The sequence below is a fragment of the Sinohyriopsis cumingii genome, chromosome 9 (assembly GCF_028554795.1).
Source record: "Sinohyriopsis cumingii isolate HCF-2022 chromosome 9, ASM2855479v2, whole genome shotgun sequence".
In the NCBI taxonomy this organism is placed as follows: domain Eukaryota; kingdom Metazoa; phylum Mollusca; class Bivalvia; order Unionida; family Unionidae; genus Sinohyriopsis; species Sinohyriopsis cumingii.
Window position 1 is genome coordinate 48,125,402 of NC_142969.1, and position 22,358 is coordinate 48,147,759.

Sequence of the window (22,358 nt, forward strand, 5' to 3'; positions counted from 1 at the left end):
AACGTATAAAATTGCACGTTTTGTTTTAGTAGGTGTTATAAATATATGATATTACATGCTTGATCGTTGTAATAACAATTATGAAACGACTTTAAGTAATTTGCGTGTTTTGAGATTCTTGGCGAGTCGGAATGCCGGCTATTCAATGAATTTCACAACTTTTGTAACGAGAAAAGAAAACAAAATTCGATTTAACCTATCTAGATTTTTAAAGCCACATAAAAAATGTAGAAAACTTGCTTTGAAGTTGATTTGAATGACTCTAACTCTGAGTTATTGCATCATATAACTTCATGATCTTTCGGGGGTGGGGCTGTAATATGGCAAAAAGTAATCATATGTACTGTTAATTATCGAGTTTTGCACATCTAACGTGGAGTGGAAAGTGTTATTATATTGCAGGTTTATATATATATATATATATATATATATATATATATATATATATATATATATATATATATATATATATATATATATGTGTGTGTGTGTGTGTGTGTGTGTGTGTGTGTGTGTGTGTGCCACTAGACATTAACTCGTATTAATAGTTCAGTGCCTTCATTTACATATACAAATAATGCATAATTGAACAGGAGCACTGATGCATGTGTTTATTATTGGTAGCATCAAATGCTGCGATTACTAGCAGTTTAGGAACTGCATTATTAGAAAAGCACGTGTTTTCTTGATTGCTAATAGTCTGAATATGAAATAATTAGATATGACCTCATTAAGAACCATTTAATATCCAGATTATGCAAGTTATCCAAGACATTTAAATAACCTGAGTTGGGCTTGGATGCATGCCTTGACGAAAACTATATCTCAGCTGAATTTTAGCCTAGTCGTAGTTGACATACTGAAACTATGCGCCAGTATAGGTGTTTGTACTTTGATTGGACAGTCCAAATCAATATTATTCGTGACTTTTTAATTATATATCATCACATATCAATTGCCTTTAACTTTCTAGAACAATAAAAACTTCAGTTCTGAACCACGCAACAGATGTGAACTTGATAAATAGTATTTCTATTGGCTGAAACAACAAGTGGCGTCAGAGAAAATCGAACCATAGGTGACATCTGGATTAGACAGAACAGAAACAGAGCATTGCCAATTCTATCTTTTGCATCCTCAATATCCCGGCTATAAAGGACAATACAAATACCGTTACAGCGGTTGACTTTGGGCATTTCTAAGCTCGTTTGGTAACCTGATTCTTGTCGGACTGCGCTTTTCGCCCACGGATACAGAAGACATTAACAAACGTCAACCAAAAAGACAAAAAGGTAATGGTGCATGCTTCCGTGAATAAAAACATATATGTATTGTTAGAAATGCATTCTGAACTCAACAAATGTAGAAGATTTGGGATAACAACCATACGTAAAATCATATCGCATTTTTAAGTGTCATGGAGAATTTAAAACTTCCAAAGTCATTGTTAATGAACAAATCGTTTTTATATCAGTGTTCAATGAATGCATGAAACTTTCTGCTAAAAATAGAAAGGACAATTCAGAAATATTTCGGCTTAAACTGCTAATTCGAAAAGTTAATCAACTTAGAGCAGTTTATCTACCTCTTTCCTCTCTTTGCTAAGAAGTTATACTGAACTTTTGATGACATTAAAGTATTTATGATATACTTTTAATCGTACTATGGCAGAAATACATATATGTTATTCGCGATTAACTACCTCGAACAGTGTATTAGCTTGATATTTTATCTTAATCCCGTCTTGCTACTTAGGAACGTTTTCATGTTTACCGTCATTTGCCCTATGTTAAGCTATTACTACCGACCAAAGACGACAAGCCATGATATTACTCAAACTTCCATGTTAACACAAAGTTTCTGTTATATATAATTTTATGTTCCCTTGAGGGATTCAGAAATTTATAAGACGCCATATATCTGTAAAGATATTTTCCAAGGCTGGAAATATGCATAGTGATTGTAGAATACGATGGATGTAAACTATTTACTTGGTAATACAATTGTGACAGGCAAGTCGTATCTGGTTATTCCTGCTTGTATCACAAGTCACTAATTATATGCACAAGTCACTAATCAAGGAAACATCTGGTTAATCCTTATTTCTACTCTTTTTCAGAAACAGGCTCAAAAAATGGGGAGCCAATCCCCCCACCTGGCTCTAATCGTCATCTTCGGCAGCATGCTTTCTTCTGCAGGTATGCCCTTTTCCAGCAAAGACAAGTCCTGTATGTATGGAATAATGTTGTTCAATCTATCTTTGAAATAATATATTGACCAACAATATGCTCAGCTAAGGATTGTTGTCCTCGGAATCCATGAACAGTGAAGCCAACTCGTCACAAATGTAAATATAATTTTAACAGAAAAGTTAGAATCAAATGAAAAGGCACACTCAAATTTGATATCGATACTTTCAAACATTGATGAAGTACCAGTAAAATTAGTTTTGAATTAAACTCCAAACGAAGTGGGCAGCAGACGAGCAAAACGGCTCTGTAAAATTAATGGCATCTCAATCTGAGTAAGAGGCAGACTTTTCTAACTAAAATAACAACAGACAACAGCTTAATTTTGTGAACTGGTTTGCTTGAGAGGACATGACGAATATAAAAAGCATAGTGTTTGTTTATATCCTTGACGTGTAAAGTGTGAATTGTTTTAAGAAGAATCATACGTCTTTTGTCAAAGTAAGGAAGAATTCCTTTCAAGTACTTATATTTGTAAGAAATACATATTTTCTCAGCAGACCTAAAAGTCAAGTTTGACTCCGCAAGAACTCGTTTTATTTTAGCGGATTCAAAGTCAAATAAAGTTTATAATGAATATACAAGCAAATTATTGGTATCAACGATGTTAGTTTTAAAGATAATATATACCGTATTCATTAAATAAAGTCTGTTTAAAATTCAATATTTATTATGTTTTCACAGAAGGAATATAAATATTTTGGCAGGTGACAAAGCTGGCGTAAGTTAACAGTGTATACAACTTGTGGCATACATTCTAGGTAGATAGACAGACAGACAGACAGACAGGCAGAGAGGTAGATAGATAGATAGATTGGTAGGTAGGTAGATAGGTAGATAGATAGATAGATAGGTTGATAGATAGATAGATAGATAGATAGATAGATAGATAGATAGATAGATAGATAGATAGATAGATAGATAGATAGATATTCTGCAGACTGTTTTTTAAAAATCACGTATTAATCTTTTATATCGTTTTCTTTTCCATATACAATTTTTAGAGAAATGAAAATTTTGATTTATAATCTAGTAATGTGCATTAATTGTAAAGGCGAACATAGTACGTTAGTCTACTAAAATGCTGGTACTTTGGATGACACTGAGACTTCAATATTCATTGAGATTTATGGAAAATATTTTTTGATACCATTGTTAGTCCTAAATTATTCATTGGTAGATGCGAGCGAAATTGGTAACTAAAATATAATTTAAAGTTTGCCAAGTTAATATGTAATTTCAAATTCTCATTAATTCCTCACCTTTCTTGATCGCTTTCTCTGACTTCATTTATTTATTTTGTTCATCTATCTCTCATTTATCTCTCTCATCAAATATGATCTACCACAAATGAGATATTAAACTTGTTTTTCATTAATTTTATTTTTAATTTTTGCAATTGAAGCGATATTTTGTCAGATACATGAAATTGTGAAACGTTAAGACGAGAATTCGCAAAGCAGCAAACTTCTATCAATAACAATGGGCATGGATTATGGATGACGAAATTGCGAATACCAGAAAGTTTTATTTTCATGATCACAATATGTTTACCTATTACGCACGCCAAGAGAGATAAATTTTCAATTTGATGCAGCTTTGTTATACAAGGATAAGATAAATGCACATTTGAAAAGCTCTATTTACCCAGTTGTTTTTTTTGTTTTGTTTTTTTTTTTTTTTTAATTTATCCTTGTTTTTTGACGTGTTTTGGAAATGTTATACTAACATCTGCCTGCATGGGGTATTGTGTCAAACCGTTTTTTTTTTCAACTGTAGCTGTCATCAATCCCATTGTGTTGCTTTGTGATATACGATCAAGTTTCAAATGACACGATAAGATACTTCAAATAGATTAATTTTGAAGCTCCTGGAGCGGTATAATGCTGTGTAACACGAATTTAACCACGTGTCACATTCATGTTCGTTTATTACATAAATAATATGATAAATGGGCTTGTTATGCCGACATACTCTGTATCATTGATATACCACGAGATGTGTGCATTTTTCTTTAAAAGAAAACGAGGCTTACCTCGTATTTTAATGAAAAATGTATGCAACCAGTGGTATATAAAGGACGGGGGGGGGGGGTCGGGAGGTTGGTTGGAGAGACTCATCGACTCATCATCAAGGCATTCATTGCTGATTCATGTGTTTCTTTACTTCTTGATTAGTCCGCTTCCTTACCAACCCACACAACGGTAGAGAGCAGTTAGGGGAGGATAGAATTGCCTTCGGACATTTTAATATTAAATAATATATTTTTGGACCCAAATTAAGAGATTTAATAAAACATGAAGAAAGAAATAAAATTAAGCAAGGTATTAAATAGATTATATGTATTTATCCTTAAACATATGTACTGTACAAGCCTTTACATGATATTGCAACTTTGTATCATTGGTATTGTGAACACTGTATTGAAATCTAATGGAAGAGTTTACACCTAACCGTTACGAAGCCCCAGGTTCTTGTCGGTTGTTTGCTGTAAATTTAGTTTTCTTTCTTTTCTTTCACTCCTCTTCCTTATGCATATATGCATGATGCATGAGAGATAAGGGGGCTTTGATGAAATTCCGCAAATTCCTCAGCATGTTTAAGTCATTTAGAAGACGGGGATTATTATTTTTTATCTTTATTACAACGCTAATGATCAATCAGTGCAAATTAATCACATATTCATATTTTATAGAAGAGATAGACTACTGTTGCAATATAACCGAATTTTGAAATAATATTTATTTATGCGTATCAATGCGCCATGGACGGGTCACAATTTGATATACCAACAGCACACACACACACACGCACACACACACTCACACACACACACACACTAAAATATAGTGGCTGTTAAAGTGTTGGTATAAAGCAAGCTGATATACCAACAGTATTGGTATATTAAGTTGTGATCCGCCCATAGCGTATTAATACGCATATATAAACGGTGTTTCAACTGTATAATATCCCCGATTGCCCCCCCCCCCTTGGCCCTGAAATCTGGTTCATAATAACAGTATGTGTATGCTTTCCTTGGGATTCATCTACAGTGTTCAAAATATCAATAATACGAAGTTGCAATATCCCGTCAACGAAATATGGTAAATTTCTTGCACTCAACATGCACTCCCTTAGTTCATTCCTAACAACAAGTTCATTTCCTGAACCCTACAAAGAAAAACTCATTACTTGCACTCAACATGCACTCCCTTAGTTCATTGCTAACAACAAGTTCGTTTCCTGAACCCTAAAAAGAAAAACTCATTGCCTTGCTGATAAAAACAATTAATTTATCAGAACGTCGAGTTAAGTCATGCCAGAGATAGAAAAACTCGTGTAAATTCTTGCAGCGAAGTTGCACATCTTTGTGATAGAATTTACCGGTTTTAACTAAACAGGATTCAGTTTTATTTTCCTTCATTAGCATCGACATTTTATTTTTTATCAAGCCGTGTCCATAAAAACTGGAAGGTATAGATGCCTCACACAAGATATAGCTCTGATGCTACAGTCGTATGACGTATCATATTTGTATCCAACGCAAATGTTTCTTGCTGAAACAATTCAAAAGTAAAACAGGTAAATGGCACATTGTGTGTGTACAAACGATAGTTAGATATAATAATAATAATAATAATAATAATAATAATTATTATTATTATTATTATCATTATTATTATTATTATTATTATTATTAGGGGCAGTAGTAGTAGTAGTAGTAGTAGTGGTAGTAGTAGTATAGTTGTTGTTGTTTTTGTTGTTATTGCTGCTGTACCAGTAGTTGTAGTATACCCAAACTTTATTTATGGTATTTCTGGCTGTTTCTCCTTATGCCAGGTCCCTTTACATTCATACGTTTTGCTGTTTCTTGCCAGAGACGTGTACTGTTATATCTATGGTGTAGGTATGAGTCGTTTACTTTTTAACTAGTACTGTGTCTGGCTTATTGTATTGTGTGATGTGGTCGGTCTGACTGTCAAAAATCTATATTGTTTTATTTTTTTATAAAAAAAAATTCTGGGGTTGGTGGGATAAGCATTTTGCACCTCCCTCCGTCACATTGATCATGTCCACTTGTTTAACGTTTTTGTGAAATAATAATAGTAATAATAATAATAATAATAATAATAATTATTATTATTATTATTATTATTATTATTCACTAAAGATGGATACATACATTACTGTACTGTTATTTTAGCGGCACAAGACGAGTATAACGGTTGTTCATTCCACCAATACTACACGTGTCACCATCAAGCTGACTGCCGGGACCTTCCTGATGGAAAGTGGGAATGCTATTGTGACGCCGCAAAGGGCCTCAGTGGTGACGGACTAAAGGGCGTAAACAACACTGGATGTATACCAAGTAAGACAACGCATTTTTGTATTAGCTTCCCTTCAAAGATGCAAATTTAATGCAATGAGTAACTAAATGTTCAGTACATACAACAGATTATTACATCATACTTCTGACACTTAAAGCAACACAATCAAGTCTTGAATCCCTCAAGTTCTCGAGACAGGAACTCTTGGCTTACTCTAAACTAGACGTATAATATAGGTGACGCCAAAGGCGAAACTTATATATTGTTTTGAGCTTCATATGCATTCTGTATCCTGCAGTATAATGGTTCAAAGCGCACGTATGGTGTCTACCTGTTAATTTTGGACAAAGAATTTGAGTTGGGGTTTTTTTAACTAGAAAAGTTGAAAGGTATAAATTATAAATTTCTGATGTCGTATAAACAGCCCTAAGCTCCATTCAGACCTTTCTTTCTTTTATGCATTACACATGTACAAAAAAGGTTCATATTACTTTCTAATCATCTATACTTTTTACTAACGCAGTTTGTGTTTCCTTTTAAGCAAATTTATTTGTTTTGCAGCTGTATATACCTGCCGTTTTCAGGACGACTGTCACAAGCTCGCAACGTGTAACGAGCTGGCCGTATGCACGTGTAGGCAGGGCTATACAGGGGATGGCAAAAACACATGCAACGGTGAGAACACGAAACACAATTGCTTTTAAATTAAGAATTTCTAGGCAGCCGTCAGAAAATTTCATTTCAGCTACAGAATATAATATTTTCTTATACTGAAATCACACACGTATAACGAAAATCATATGTCAATCTTTATTTATACAAAACACATGATAAGTAACATACATGTACACATTTGTTTTATCATTTAACTGAGAGCTAAATGTGTCAAACAAATTGATTTGCAAAAAAAAAAAATGCATTAGCATTTGTGAAACCTTAGTTTTCCTTTATAATGTTTCGGAGGAATGGTAGATTGCGTAAAATTCAAAATATACATTTCTTGCATGATTATTCAGCAGTACTAAAAGACCGTTTTCAGACGCCCATTTATTAATTTTAAGTGCTGTTTAGCTGACATAAGTTTTCACTTTATGATCAATTTGTCACTTCCATATACAGGCAAACCTGCCAATAGTGACCACCAATGGGTAAGTGCAAAACTGACGTTTGTACACAGGTGACCTTGATACACAGGTTCACCTTTCAAAATTGTTTGTTTTCTAACAAATTTTATAATAATAATGATAATAAAAATAATAATACGTTATAAATATATTTGCTATATGCGCACTAAACCACAAGGTCATAAATTACCTATACATGTTTGTCTCTCCCAAATGTGCGTATCATAAAGATTACTATATCTATGCTCACTTTAATACAACCTATAAATTAAATCTTGACTGACTCTTACAATAATTAGTGGTCTAAGCTTGATTTAATGCACCATGACAAAACACCCGTCGTTTCACTACTAATTGACAACCTGCACGTGACTGTCAAACACAAGACTGGCTCTTTAGTCGGTAAACTTACATAAGGTTACAAACAGCTGTTCACATTTCAATGTCCATATCTGATTTATCCGTTGCTTTGCGTGCTGATCAAAACACTGTCGGCTTAGGTGAGAGACCTGTGACGAATACGGGATCAATCTAAGTTATACATGGTAATTCATTATGACTAATGAACCGAAACTTCGCTTACTATTAAAGACCCCTGAAACCCATAAAAGAGATGTAGCTCAAATCTCTTCTCAAAGATGAGCCTACTTTCATCAGAAATATTATTAATTCACAGGCAAATAGATGAAGATGTCGAACTATACGTGTTCACTGGCATAAAAGAAAACTTACAGTTCTGCTGTAATAACACTATTTTTCCCACCATCCAGCAAACAATTTGCTTCGGCCCTCTACCATAACGACAAAAGCTATAACGCTCTCGAATTGGAAATATAGAAACATTTCGGGTGCATTAACACTGTGACTGGAGTACGGTGAAACAAAGAGATTTAAGAAATGTGTACACATATATTCACAATATATTCGTGTATCAATGCTCTCCTCATGAAGCAAAGTTTCGATTCCATATATTGAGTGGTCACTTCTTACGCTTCTGTGATCGCTTGAGACAGTGAAAATTCATCAATTAGTTAGAAAACACGTTGCAGTTGAAATCAGGAACCAGGTGACCGTTATATACAGGACATTTATGTAGGTAATTTTTAGGGAAAAATTAGAATGGCTGTTAAGACAAGGTGACCGACATAGAAAGGTAACCTTTCGAACAGGTTTTACTATATACACCTTGTGGTTACTTGCTAAAGATATGTTTGAAACATTTATCAGTTATAAATACAGTGAAATTGCTAGAGTATTAAATATAGTGGACATGATGGGGCCGGCTGCATGAAAATATACATAAATAGTTCTCATTCATTTACAAAATTTAATTGCATAACTAAGAACTATGCCTCTTATTACAGATATAAATGAGTGCAGCGCTAATCCATGCGATAAAAATGCCAGATGTGAGAATACGCAAGGCAGCTTTATCTGCACGTGCAACGCAGGATTTATAGGAAATGGTGCTACGTGCACTTGTAAGTACTTGTTTACTAATCTACTCTTGACTTTTTAACTTACTTATTTACTGCCTTTGTCACTAATATGTCTTTCCGATTCCAGTAAGGGATCAATGATTGCAACAATGCATTTTCTACAACATATATTCCTCTATGTAATCTCATTTTTAATATATATATATATATATATATATATATATATATATATATATATATATATATATATATATATATATATATATAAATTAGTTCAACTCAGTCTCTAAAACTTTTTACCAGAAAGTCCGCTTATTTGCCCTTTCGATCAGTTCATTTAAGAAAAACGTTCTGAATTCTGTTTGTGGCATCGTTTCTGTTTGTGTCAACTTCTCTCCATGAGAATTACATTCTTTAGACCAGTAAACCGAATTCCTATTGGATGCTCATTTGTTTTTGTGGTTTTTTTTTTACATTTAATCTAACTTGGAAAAAATACGTTACTTTATAGAAACACAGATAAATGATGGCGACAAAGAAGTGATAATATTAGCTTAATAGAGAAGAAAGATTTCATGCGCCGTTTCTTTCCAAGTCTTAAAAAAAAATTCCGTTGAAATTCCATGTCGTGATAACATTTTTGTCTTCATGGGAGGGAAGTGGGATCGTGAGACATTAATGTATGATTCACTGTATTTGTCTGTAACATTACGCTATAACATTTTACTTTTGTTCAGTTTTGAGCTTTACATGTCTCTGTGCCTCTGCAGTTCAGTTGAAAGTGATGCTAATTACAATTCAATTAACTATACATAGTTGCAAGCCTCGACAAATGGTTGGCCAATGAAGTATAGGTGACTACTACGGGGCAATTCAGTTGGCCCTTCTGGGCTCAGCTCATTATCATAAAAGAGTAAGGTAAAAAGTAGACCCAACCTCATTACACCACCCATAAATGTACTTACGCAAGCGTAAGTAGTTTAATACCTTTCTGGATTACATTATCAATTCCATCTAGCAGATAATGCAAATATTAAATTTCCAAACGTGTCGACGTACTATTTCGGAGAAAAAACTCTTTGTGTACGCGATATGAAACGAAATCTAAGTTTTCAATTCAAACTAAGCTTAACTTAATATTATGGTACTGTACTTTAAACTCACGATTGGACACGTACTATAAATACCGTCTGCGATATCTCGTGGGAAAAGTGAAATCTAAGTAAATACATAGGTGAACCACATAAATGCAGATAACAACTATAGACAACGTAATTGTTGATACTGTGTGTATTTATTTTCAGACCTTCTAACGATATGATTTGGATTTTAAACACAAATCTTTGACAAAATATTATACCATACAATGTTTGCCCCACAACCGTCATATAATATATCCCAACTTTGAGATGCAAGTTGCATGCAGCATTTATATATTTTCCTTTTGTAAGTAATGCCTTCTTCCCGTCTGGTCTGAATTTAATTTTCTTCTATTTCTGTATTTAGTGGCGTCGTAGAAACATTTTAACGACGATAGTTGGGTCGCTGTGAATTACTTTCTAGGACTTGCTCAAAGTTGCTCATTAATCCAGTTAAGTTTTAAATTCCGAAAGGATGTTTACCTAGAGCCTTCAAACTTACATTGACGGTGCAGACTGGAATAAATGTGTCAATAAACCCTTTGAGGACGTTGTTTTAAATTAGCTTCCTATCCTTAATGCCAACACTTTTTCACCTTTTGCAACAAACGTGCACCATAGATACATCCTTGTGTGAAGAAGTGTTCAATAACAAACTGACCTCCGCCTTCTAAGATTCGATAAACATTTGAAAAAAATGGTGCATTGCTTATGTTCCCATGACGCTCAACTGTTGCCACCAAACCGGCCATGAGGGGGCCTCATAGGATGCCATTATGGCGCACACCATAACTTGACCACTGTCAGTAGCGTACTAAAGGGGGGATGCGGACGTGGCGGTTGTCCCTTTCTCCAGAGGTGTTTCGGGTACCAAAACCCCTTTGGCACTTCATCGTCGCTTCAGGCGCCATTTTTCCTTAATACGCCATTGAGCACTATATCATAACGCCTTTAGTTTTCCGGAACAGGTCACTAAATACTACCGCTGTTGTGAAGATTGCAGAATTAATAAGAATCTTTTCAGTGCAAGCAATATTCATTACTACTTGCCGTACACATTTACTTATTTGCCTGAAAGAAATGTTATACTGAGAGTAAAAGAAAAAAAGAAAACATACAAAAGTTGTGATCTTATTTCTTGACAAACCCATTAACAATTCATATCATCTGTTTACCGTACATATCTAATTTCAATATCTCAATAATTTTATCTTCTTAAGTTTGCAATACTGAACGAATGAAAAGAATAATCCCTTTTCCAGACACGTGTAACACAGATGCTGATTGTCACCTGCATGGAAAGTGTTTTGGCGGGAAATGCCGGTGTGCCGTCGGATTTGTAGGAGATGGCAAAGATTCCTGCGTCGGTAAGTTTAACTTGGAAAAGAAGTTCTTTCGGGTGCTCTTGCTTTTATTGTGATCGCCGCTCTATTCTGAAGTACAACCAAGCTTCAGTGTGTAACCTGTAAAAGGTTTGTAGGATAAAGATCCGATCAATATAAGTTCTATCCGACCAGGTCGTTCACACATTTTTTTGGATCACTTGTTAATTTGCCTTTCTCATCCGATGTCTTAGAAGCTATGCCATAAATAGCAACCTACTGCATAAAGACAAGAGTTCAAAAATTGATAATGTGATCTCTTGTTTGCTCAATACGCATTGGCCAATAAGGCTTCTGATTGACAGTTTCAATGTATCAGTCGCAGAATTAAGCCAGCACGGAAAGTTCGTCAGAACTATTCCATGTTTTGAATCTATTTTGCCTCCTCCCACCCCAATGATCCACTATTCCGCTTCCTTTTCGAAATTCTATGCATTGATCTTGATTGTACATGTGTTGTCATTATTCTTACATACCATACCTTAAGACCATGTTATAATGTTGTGAGGTGCTCTGAATGTTCTAATCTGTTGCTATGATTTATTTTAACGTCTGCTTTTGCCCCCAGATATTGACGAGTGTGCTACTGGTGGTAACAACTGCAACATCAACGCATTGTGCATGAACACGGAAGGCTCTTTCAGATGTGTCTGTAAGCCAGGTTATCAGGGGGATGGCAAAACATGCACATGTACGTACGTTTGTCTGTCTCTTGTTTATTTCCGTCTCTTTCTGTTTATTTGGGATTTAGAAGAAGACAAACTTCTTCTACGTTTTATCATGATATATTTAATATAGAACAAGTAATATGGGTCATTCATGCGCATTCATTTATTTCATATTAAATATAAATTGTTCTTTTAAAATTTAACAATAATTATCTTTAACTAAAGTCTCTACAATCCTGATTATTTAATGCTCTACACCTTAGCTGTTATTTAGAAACTTCTAGATGAAAATTATGTATCGCTATGAACTTTGACAATGGTGGCCATGTACTAAACTTGGGTTAAAATAAACGCGTGTCGAGTGGAAACGTCACAATCGAGGGTAGTATGAATGTTTTTTTTATATCAATATCCGTAGTTTGCATTGTGACATCACAACGCGCGTCGTTCAATCTGGATTGTACTGGATCACACCTTTAAGTTCATTTCGTCCAAAAACGTCGATAATACTTTAACATTGATTTTGTCGTCTGCACATATCGGGGCGTGTAAATAATAACCTTCCAAAGGAATATGGATGTATACGAATCCAGATGAAATGAATACTTGCCACTTATCTTTATATAGAATCAAATTCTAAAATATGACACCCATTACTGAAATAGTCGGTGTTGAATGCCTACATGACTCGTGTGACTTATGATATAGGTGGTTGTTGAGACCTTTTGAGATATACGCATATTTTCTGTGGATAATGATTTTATCACTTCGCCAACGTTGGGATGTTTCAAAAGAGTTTGGCTCGTACGTTCGCCTGTTCTTCAGTTCGTTCGTTTATTCTTTCGTTACGTCCTTAATATACTGAAATCTACTTAACCTTCATTGACTAAAAAATTGGATATGGATGCGTCTAAGAAAGAGTACTAAGTCATATAACAACTAGGTCACTAGGACCTAATTTAATTTCTACACATGAGTGACCTTTTTTCAGCCATTCGTTTCCTATGCTTAATGTTTGAACCCTATTCTATAACACAAAGGTAAATGGCTTATAGATGTATCTCAACAAGAGTACTTGTGAATACCAAAACTAGGTCATTGTGACCTGCTTGACTCTTCTTTAATCAACCGATTGTTCGTTACGGCCTCAATATATTGAACCCAATTTCATCGATACTGATACAATAGAGCACATGAATACATCTGAGCAAGAATAGCTCAAATACACAGTTTAGTGAAACTTGCATTTATAGGCACGTGGTCCTTACGCTCTTAGTATCTTGTATGCTATTTCACATATAATCATTGCAAGGGGAGCTTAAACATATCAAAATGAAATTCCCTGTGACGTGATTTGTTTACTTGAATTACATTAGTATTTTCAGTCACTCGTTCCTTATGCCTTAAATATATTGGACTCTTTTTCACCTACCATCACAAACATTGGAACTGAGGTACAGCACAGAAAGTGTAACACGGACAATACAAAAACTAGGTCACTGTAACTTAACTTTCATGTTTTAGTAACTTTGTATTGTGTATTTTCAGCTATTCTTTCGATTTACCATCAATACATTGGGCCCTATTTTACCTAGTTTCTTAACAATCTTATTTAGATGTATCTCAATTAGGTTAACGAGGTCAATACAAGAAGGCTACTCTGATTTAAATGGACACTCTAACTTACTCTGATTTAATGTGCACACTTTAACTTACTCTGATTTAATATGCACACTTTAACTTATGTACGAACTGTTTCATGTTTCTGATCCTTAAACCCTCATTATATTGGACGCTAATTCCATTCTCTCATGACACTTGGCATGTAGATGGATCGCAGAATGAGTAACTTAACTTTTCTTAAAGTAGGTCACTTTGTCTTAATTCTCAAGCAAGAGCGGTGACATTTTACTTTATGTAATCCGTTCCTCGAGTCCTTAATTATAGTGTATCCTATTTCGAAAATACTCATGCATATTAGAATGTGTCGCATCTCAATCAAGGCTACTGTAACCTAATTTTCATGTTTGAGTAACCTTTTTAATTTCAGCCATTTGGCTTCTATTTTCTCCGTGTCTTTAACCTTATCAAATTTAAGCTAATCAAATTGGGTTTCAACTCTAAAATAATAATACGTCTTATGTTTATATTTGTTAACGAGTAGTATATTTCAGTGATATTTCCACCCTTACCTGGAAGCGTGGTCATTTACTTAGACTCACACTTAGGCTCTTAAATCACGTTGCCTAAGCAACAATCTTTCTTACCATTCATTCTATCATGATTTCGTACCAGTCATTACATTGTCGGACCTCTTTAAATGTGATCCTATTGGTGAAGCAGTTTTGCATTATGCATAAAATTCTTGTTTTCTTCAAAAAATTGTTTTTGGTTTGTTTTCTTGGGTTTTTTTCCCATTGGTAATTTAAAGGTCACAGCTTTAAGCACTTAAAGTATGAAAGGCGATTGCAAGCAGTATCAAAGAGAGGAGTATAGATGTTATCCTCCTAGTTACGATTACAAAATTTTGTTGTTTTTTATACACTGAAAGATTATAATAAACATTTGTAAACAACAATATGGCAAATAGTATTTGAGTTAATACAACTTCATTGCAATTAATCAAAATAAAAAAATACCACTTTTTCGAAGGTTCTTTATCCGCATATTATTAATTGAAGAAGATTGTTGTATGACAATATATAAACGTCATATCCTTTGTTCATCATTCAAACCTTTTGGATGAATTTGATAGACTCTCAAATAACAAAAACCTCCGTACTATCCACGAAAACGGAAGGGACGATAACCTTCCATAAGTTTTGATTTAAGGCAATTCTTGCATAACACTTCTTAAATATGCTTCAGTGTATCCCAAGAACTGTCACGAGCTTCTGATGGCAAAGCCCTATTCTAAATCTGGCATCTATGAATTGGATCTTGACGGAACAGGCCCCCTCCTGCCCATTAAGGTTTGTCTGTTTCCGGTTTTCTATTTCAGGCTGCATCTAGTGATAATTGTGTCTCATTAAAAATCTAACAGAAAACACTTCTCCAAACTATCTTGATTATAAATATTCTACCACCAACATGTTAATTATAAAAAAGAAGAACCATAGTTGAATTTTAGTCTCAAATGAATTTAATTCAAATCAATTTGCTTACCATTTTAGCAAATCCTCCAGACTGAGATCTTTTGACTATGAAAATTTTAGGATAAATGATTACTTGGAAAGAGAATATCACTCATTCATAGAGAACAACAGTAATTAGACAAGAGATCATCATTCATTTAATTAGAGGATATAATGAGATACAACACATCAATTAAAAATTCTAATAATATTTTCCTTACCTATTTTATCACTGTACTAAATGTTTTGACGAAGCACAACTTATCAGCTACTAAAATAATTTCACAGGTTTAGATAGAAACGAAGACATATCTATCCGAAGAACTGAATGATTGATATTTCACGTGTTGGTTTGAGATTTATAATACTATAAAATGAGCTATCAGTTTTCAAAACATATATAACAATTCTAAACATTTTTAGATTCAATGCGAAATGCAACCAGGCCTGGGCGTAACTATCATCTCACCAATAGTAAAGGACGCGGTGCGTTACACTATCACCAGAACTGTAATCAAAGAGTACGAGCATCCCAAGGAATACATCACTCAGCTCATCTCCAGCTCGAGCTTTTGCTACCAGAACATTGTGTATGTAGTAATATTGAAAATACGATAAAAAATAATCAGACTACAATTACCAGAATATTTCACTAGCGGGTTTATTTAAAAAGGGAGATCAAATCATACAAATCTGAAAACACTTTTTCACATATGTATGTTACAGAGTAGTCTCCGAACAGGTCGTCACTATTTTATATTACCAGAGTAGTCTGCAAACAAGTCGTCAGCTATGTATGTTGCTAAAATAGTCTGCAAATAGATCACCACCTATGTACGTTACCAGAGTAGTCTGCAAATAGGTCACCACCTATGTACATTACGAGAGTAGTCTACAAACAAGTCGTCAGCTATGTATGTTGCTAAAGTAGTCTGCAAAGAGGTTTTAACCTGTTTTTATGTTACATCTTAGTCTGCAAACAGTTCGTCATCTATTTATGTTACCAGAGTAGTCTGCAAATAGATCACCACCTATGTACGTTACCAGAGTAGTCTGCAAACAGGTCATCATCTATTTAATTTAGCAGAGTGGTCTGCTAACAGGTTGTCACTTATGTATGTTTCCAGAGTAGTCTGCAAACAGGTCACCACCTATCTGTGTTGCCAGAGTAGTCTGCAAACAGGTCACCACCTATTTGTGTTACTAGAGTAGTCTACAAACAGGTTTTAGCCTGTTTATGTTGCAGAGTAGTCTGCGAACAGTTCGTCACCTATGTACGTTACCAGAGTAGTCTGCAAACAGGGCACCACCTATCTGTGTTGCCAGAGTAGTCTTCAAACAAGTTTTAACCTGCTTATGTTACAGAATAGTCTGCAAACAGGTCGTCATATATATATGTTGCCAGAGTAGTCTTCGAACAGTTTGTCGCCTATGTACATTATCAGAGTAGTCTGCAAACAGGGCACCACCTATTTCTGTTGTCAGAGTAGTCTGCAAGTTGTAACCGGTTTATGTTACAGAATAGTCTGCAAACAGGTCGTTATTTATATATGTTACCAGAGTAGTATGCAAACTGGTCGTCACCTATTTATGCTACCAGAGTTGTTTGCAAACAGATCATCACCTATTGATGTTACTAGAGGATTTGATAAGTTGATATCACTGAAATCAAGACAAAAGGTAAATGTTTTTACTGACTGAGCATTCCCTGTGAAGTATTTCTTCCGATATTATGACATAATGCTATAGTTTTGTTAGAGAACGTATCGGCAGGTTCTGTTCGAATTCTGCGGCAACAAACTCTTGTGAGTAGTGCTCATTTAGATGCAGAGATAAATGACCAGTGCCTTATTTCAAAGTATCTTCTTGCCTTTTGAGTGTAGATATATTAAGTATCTATCCAGAGCTTTGTATTCAGATACTATATTGCATTTCCGCCACCTAAGCTTATTATACTGTGATATTATTTTTACAGTGGATAAGTGATATATGATCTAACCATTTTCACACACACACACACACACACACACACACACACACACACACACATTTCATATATAGTAATTATTTCAGACATGAAGAACTTGAACTTACAAATGCCACACATGTCCCAAATTTATCTATGTCGCGATTTTCTAAAATGAAAGTGAAGGATGTTACTACTCTTTTAAATAATAGTATACCCTGTTAAGAAAGATTTCAGGACCAATCACGACAACATTGCAATGGCATCATATGCACTTTTAAAAGATGAATTTGCCGCTTCTTACCTGAATGCATTCATTGGTCAGATATAATCTACTTCGTGTGTGATTGTGTTGATCCGTTGCAGATACAAGTGCTCAGGTGGTGCTGTTCTTTTAGACGGAAACGATTATTGGACTGACGGAAAGGGACAAAAGCAGGAAAACTGGGGAGGAGCTACCCAAAGTAAAAAGGTGTATATCTTTATTCACGTGGCTTTATTAAATCTTGCCAGATTACAAATATCAAGATAGACCTGTATATGGAAATGGTAATGAGAATATGGAGCTTGTTATCAGCGACGAACATCACATTATATGCGTTGGAAAAACTCATTGCTTATGGTATTGTTCCTTTATTTCTTCTAGCTCATTCCATTTCTAGGTCACAAATATATTAAAAGGAATAGGAAGGGTACGTGTACTTGCGAACATCATCAACGGAATAATTTCATTATTATTACAATGTAAGGACCCTTGGTAATTTTTTTAAATAAAGAAACTAACAAAAAAATATTATTATTATCTCTCGGTAGATAGAAATAATACTGCGCCATCCGAAAACTTTATTCAGACTAACTTATCCATATACGTTTATGTCAAAGGACATGGACCGAAACTCGTGTTATCTTTTATTTTTTTTATCTATAGCTCCTGACGAAGTGAATAAAATACCATGCTGGAAACTATGAACCACGGAAACAAATTTCACATTCTTCAAAATACGATATTTAATGGATCATTTAAAAACAAAATTAGAATACTACAGTTGTGCATGTAATTTATTACTTCCAGTGCGCCTGCGGGCAGTTGGGATATTGTGCAAATATAAAATCGCCTTGTAACTGTAACGGAACGATCCAGACTATGGTGGATGATGGGAAAATCTTTGACAAGAATATACTTCCGGTACTATCGGTGACATCTGGTACCAGTGGAAAGGGATATGGCCTGGTAACTGTAGGCGATCTAAGATGTGGTCCAAGGCCATTTGGTGAGCGTAAACAATAATACAAATTAATAATGACACCAATAAATACACAGAATTAACCTACTAGATGTTACAATATGCAAATTATTCATACATACAATTTCTTTTTTTTTAATAATTTGCTTTTGTCACTGTCACCTTTACTAAATGATTAAGCCCACAAAATAGTTTGTTTATATTTTACTTTTTAACAGTCTTTTTAATATATTAATTAAAGGGCAATTGTAGAGGATTTGATTTATATACATTATATTTTAGTCAAATTTTAATTTTCGGATGTTTCAAAAACCCAATAAATTTTATAACATGATCCTGCTAACCATTATGTTGAAATACGTCTCCCAATTTGTCATATGGCTTGATTATATCACCGAACATGTCAAATGATGTCAGCATCTCAAAGCCACAGAAAATGATAATATCGATGTACCGCCATGTCGGCCAATTCTGCGCGTTGGGTAATTCTGCGCAACTATACGTCATTTCTGTAAACATTGGATCACGTGCAATTTTGGGTCAAAAATCCATTTTGTATCCAGAAAGAACAATCGTATATGGGTTGTTTTCACAGACGTCACGATTGATTACACAAAAACCCACAATGCAAAGTGTGTGGACCTTACGCCGCAATTTTGAGTCCCTAACAAACCTTTGTCAACATTAGTCATCATGTATATTCAAGATAATAATCTGATTTAACTGTCAATAAGGACATTTACTTCATCGAAACAATACATAGATTATACTTGAAATTAAGTGCCCTATAGCACGAAAATAAAAATAAAGCTGGAAGTTCCCTTGCTTACATTGGAAGACAGAATAGTGAAGTTGAACTGTAATCGTGCATATTGCTATCAAATAGAAATGCAGTTATTTTTTTATTTTTTTTACAAACAGATAATATTGACACTTTTAAAAAGTGTTTCGCATCATATCCCAAAGCTTGTCATCTTACAATAATGGTTCCGGATAATGATTTTCGGGATACAGTATCAGTTACGAATTAAAATTTCGTAACATGTTTTATGTCAGAGCTTTTATGTACAAATACTTTTTGCGACAACAGTGTTTGTGCCAAAGACAGTTGACAAATCAATTTAATTAGTATGGTCAAATATTGTATTTGTGACGGAGATGTTGGACGTAGGATGATACTGAAAGAAAGCAATAACCGTTCAAAGAAGTTTGATCTTCAGTATTCAAACGAAACACGTGCCAAATAGAACATGACTTTGTGTCGAATGTCAAAAAGAAGTATTCCTGAAATGCTTTTAGAAAAATGAAATTATATATTAACAATTAGCCTTTAAACTTGAACGATAACCAAATGATTGATTTCAGCGCATGACAATTAAAAATCATTACATGTTTCTACTTGTTTGTGTCTCCATTTGTTTATGCATTGGTTTATTGATTGATCTATTTTGTTTATGAAAGAATAACAAGGATGGTTGAAATTTAAATGTTTTACTTGAAGAAAACAAGTAGGAAAGTCAAGCATTCAGTCTCAAGTGGTTGACATGCACAACAGAATGTGATGTATTGTTATAATCTTACGCACAAAATGAGACGTGTCATCATAATTTTGCGGGAAAAACAATGCTATTAGTGCCGGTTTGCAGGGCTAGGGACTCAAAATGGCGGATATGGACGTACACAAGTTTTGTGACGTCACGTGAAAACAACGGATTAATTTAGAAAAGTGATATTCGTAAAGTTTACATAAATATCCCACATTTAGACTTGAAATGCACATAAAAATGTGATTTCTAAATTTCAGCGTGAAGACCCACTCCATGACCTTCTTGAACCTGTAACCCAGAAAATTCGATTTACTTAATGCATCTTTTAGAATAATACAAATAAATACATTATATAAAAGATGGAAATGTGTACCTTAAAACAAAACTATTTTAATCCAAGTTTCCAATTTTGCAAGAAGTTGTCCCACACGTACAAAATCATCTGCTACCCAACGTAAATACTTGCCGCTCTAACATAAATTATCAACACATTCCTCAGCGTATAGTCTGTTTTTAAATTCTGTAGTAATTTTTCCCCATCAACAAGATGTTGTAATCACATTAATCCTATTCATTGTTGTTTCTCTTCCATGTAATAGCTTATTTTTCATAAAATGTTGAACTTTACTAACTTTTTTACAAGATCGGTTTAGTTTACTTAATACCTCTTGCCATTTATTGGCATTTTTACGTTGAATTTTGTAAAACTAGCTATAAACCTGACCTAATTGCTCGACTGAACTGCTGACAGAAACAGTCCAAAGTAATATATTTCATTTCTATAGCCCAAATGGATAAACATGACATCTTTTCAAAGCTATGCGCAGAACAGGCCGACATGTTGCGAGTCAGGAAAATGGGGTGGGTGGGTGGGGGTTGTATCCTCTGTGTCCAAAATTAATATTATTTTGAACAGAATATTCTGGTTACCATTGCATCTTTTCAAATGGTAAGCATTGCTGTATTTTATTTTTGTCAATCGCTTGAATTCTGTATGCGTTTTGCTTCAATATTGGCAACGAAAACCTTAGGTGCGCAGAAATACCCGACAGCAGTGTAAATCTGCAGTATAAAAATTGTATCCTTATAATTCGAACATATATGCAAGCATTAAAATATATGCTGATTTTAATTGATCAGGCAAATCTTCCTTAACTGACCGCAATTCCACAAATACTCCTTATGTAAATTGTATATCTCACACTCAACTTCCAGGGCAAAAAAATATCTTTTAAAAAAGATGAATTGCATATAATCTATGGCTCTCTTTATATGCAAGGGTCGTTTATGCATCAATTATTAATGTCCTTTACTGGATAAAAATCTATGATTATTTTAAAATTAATATATAAGCCTCTTACCTTTTATAGCCATATTTTTTTAATCGATATATTCTTTAATCAGATATCCCAAGAGACTGCGACGATGCCAAGTTTAACGTTAAGTACAAGATTCTACAAGATGGGCCCCAGGTGTTGGACTTTGATGGCCCTGAGGGACCGTTGCAACCCGTCATGGCCCACTGCGACATGGAGACTTACGCACACGTTGGGATCACTGTCATCCCAACGACCGTGTATGTATAAGTAAAATGAGGTCTTATCCAATTTATTGTCTGCGGGAAGGCAATATAGACTTTCATGTACAAACTGATCGCCATTTACCCAAGCGTCCGTCTTTCTAACAGTGATCCAGCAGTATTTAGAGTTATTTCCCATTGTTATCCCTCTTACAGAAGGTGTCATTCCTGTAGCAATTCATTTGTGATAAAATGATTTGTGAAAAATAACACGTTCAGCAAGATAAGAAAAAACACATGCATTCTTATGTTCAGCAATAGTTTTAAGGCTTATTCAAAGGCCATATACAAATATTTTCGATGAAGGAATTTGTTGTCAGTCTCTTAAAATGAACTGATGGCAACAAACAGTGAAGAAAGACTTAATTCGCCTTTCATATAATTTATTTATGTGGCCGTCTTGATTAAGTTTGGAGATTGAAGAAATGATTTCCAAATAGAAATATCGAAAACATGTTGCTTAGACGATGGCTGCAAGCTCAAAATCTGTATTTCAAAATTCGCTTATGGCAATACGTTGACCTTGACACGGTAATATGTCTGCGGTAATAAAAAA

At 34.4% G+C, this 22,358-nt stretch overlaps 1 protein-coding gene across 1 annotated transcript in view; it reads left to right on the forward strand.

Moving 5' to 3' along the window:
* Positions 1-1,135: 1,135 nt before the first annotated feature.
* Positions 1,136-22,358, forward strand: part of LOC149791759 (uncharacterized) — a 100,845-nt gene continuing 79,622 nt past the window's right edge. Inside the window, exons 1-12 of the mRNA XM_089970261.1 lie at positions 1,136-1,292; positions 2,120-2,198; positions 6,454-6,621; positions 7,142-7,255; positions 9,069-9,185; positions 11,545-11,649; positions 12,233-12,355; positions 15,201-15,304; positions 15,890-16,056; positions 17,799-17,904; positions 18,505-18,703; positions 21,628-21,799. Coding sequence (XP_089826387.1) covers positions 2,135-2,198; positions 6,454-6,621; positions 7,142-7,255; positions 9,069-9,185; positions 11,545-11,649; positions 12,233-12,355; positions 15,201-15,304; positions 15,890-16,056; positions 17,799-17,904; positions 18,505-18,703; positions 21,628-21,799 — 1,439 coding nt within the window. The 5' untranslated portion in view covers positions 1,136-1,292; positions 2,120-2,134. The remainder of the gene's footprint in view (positions 1,293-2,119; positions 2,199-6,453; positions 6,622-7,141; positions 7,256-9,068; positions 9,186-11,544; positions 11,650-12,232; positions 12,356-15,200; positions 15,305-15,889; positions 16,057-17,798; positions 17,905-18,504; positions 18,704-21,627; positions 21,800-22,358) is intronic.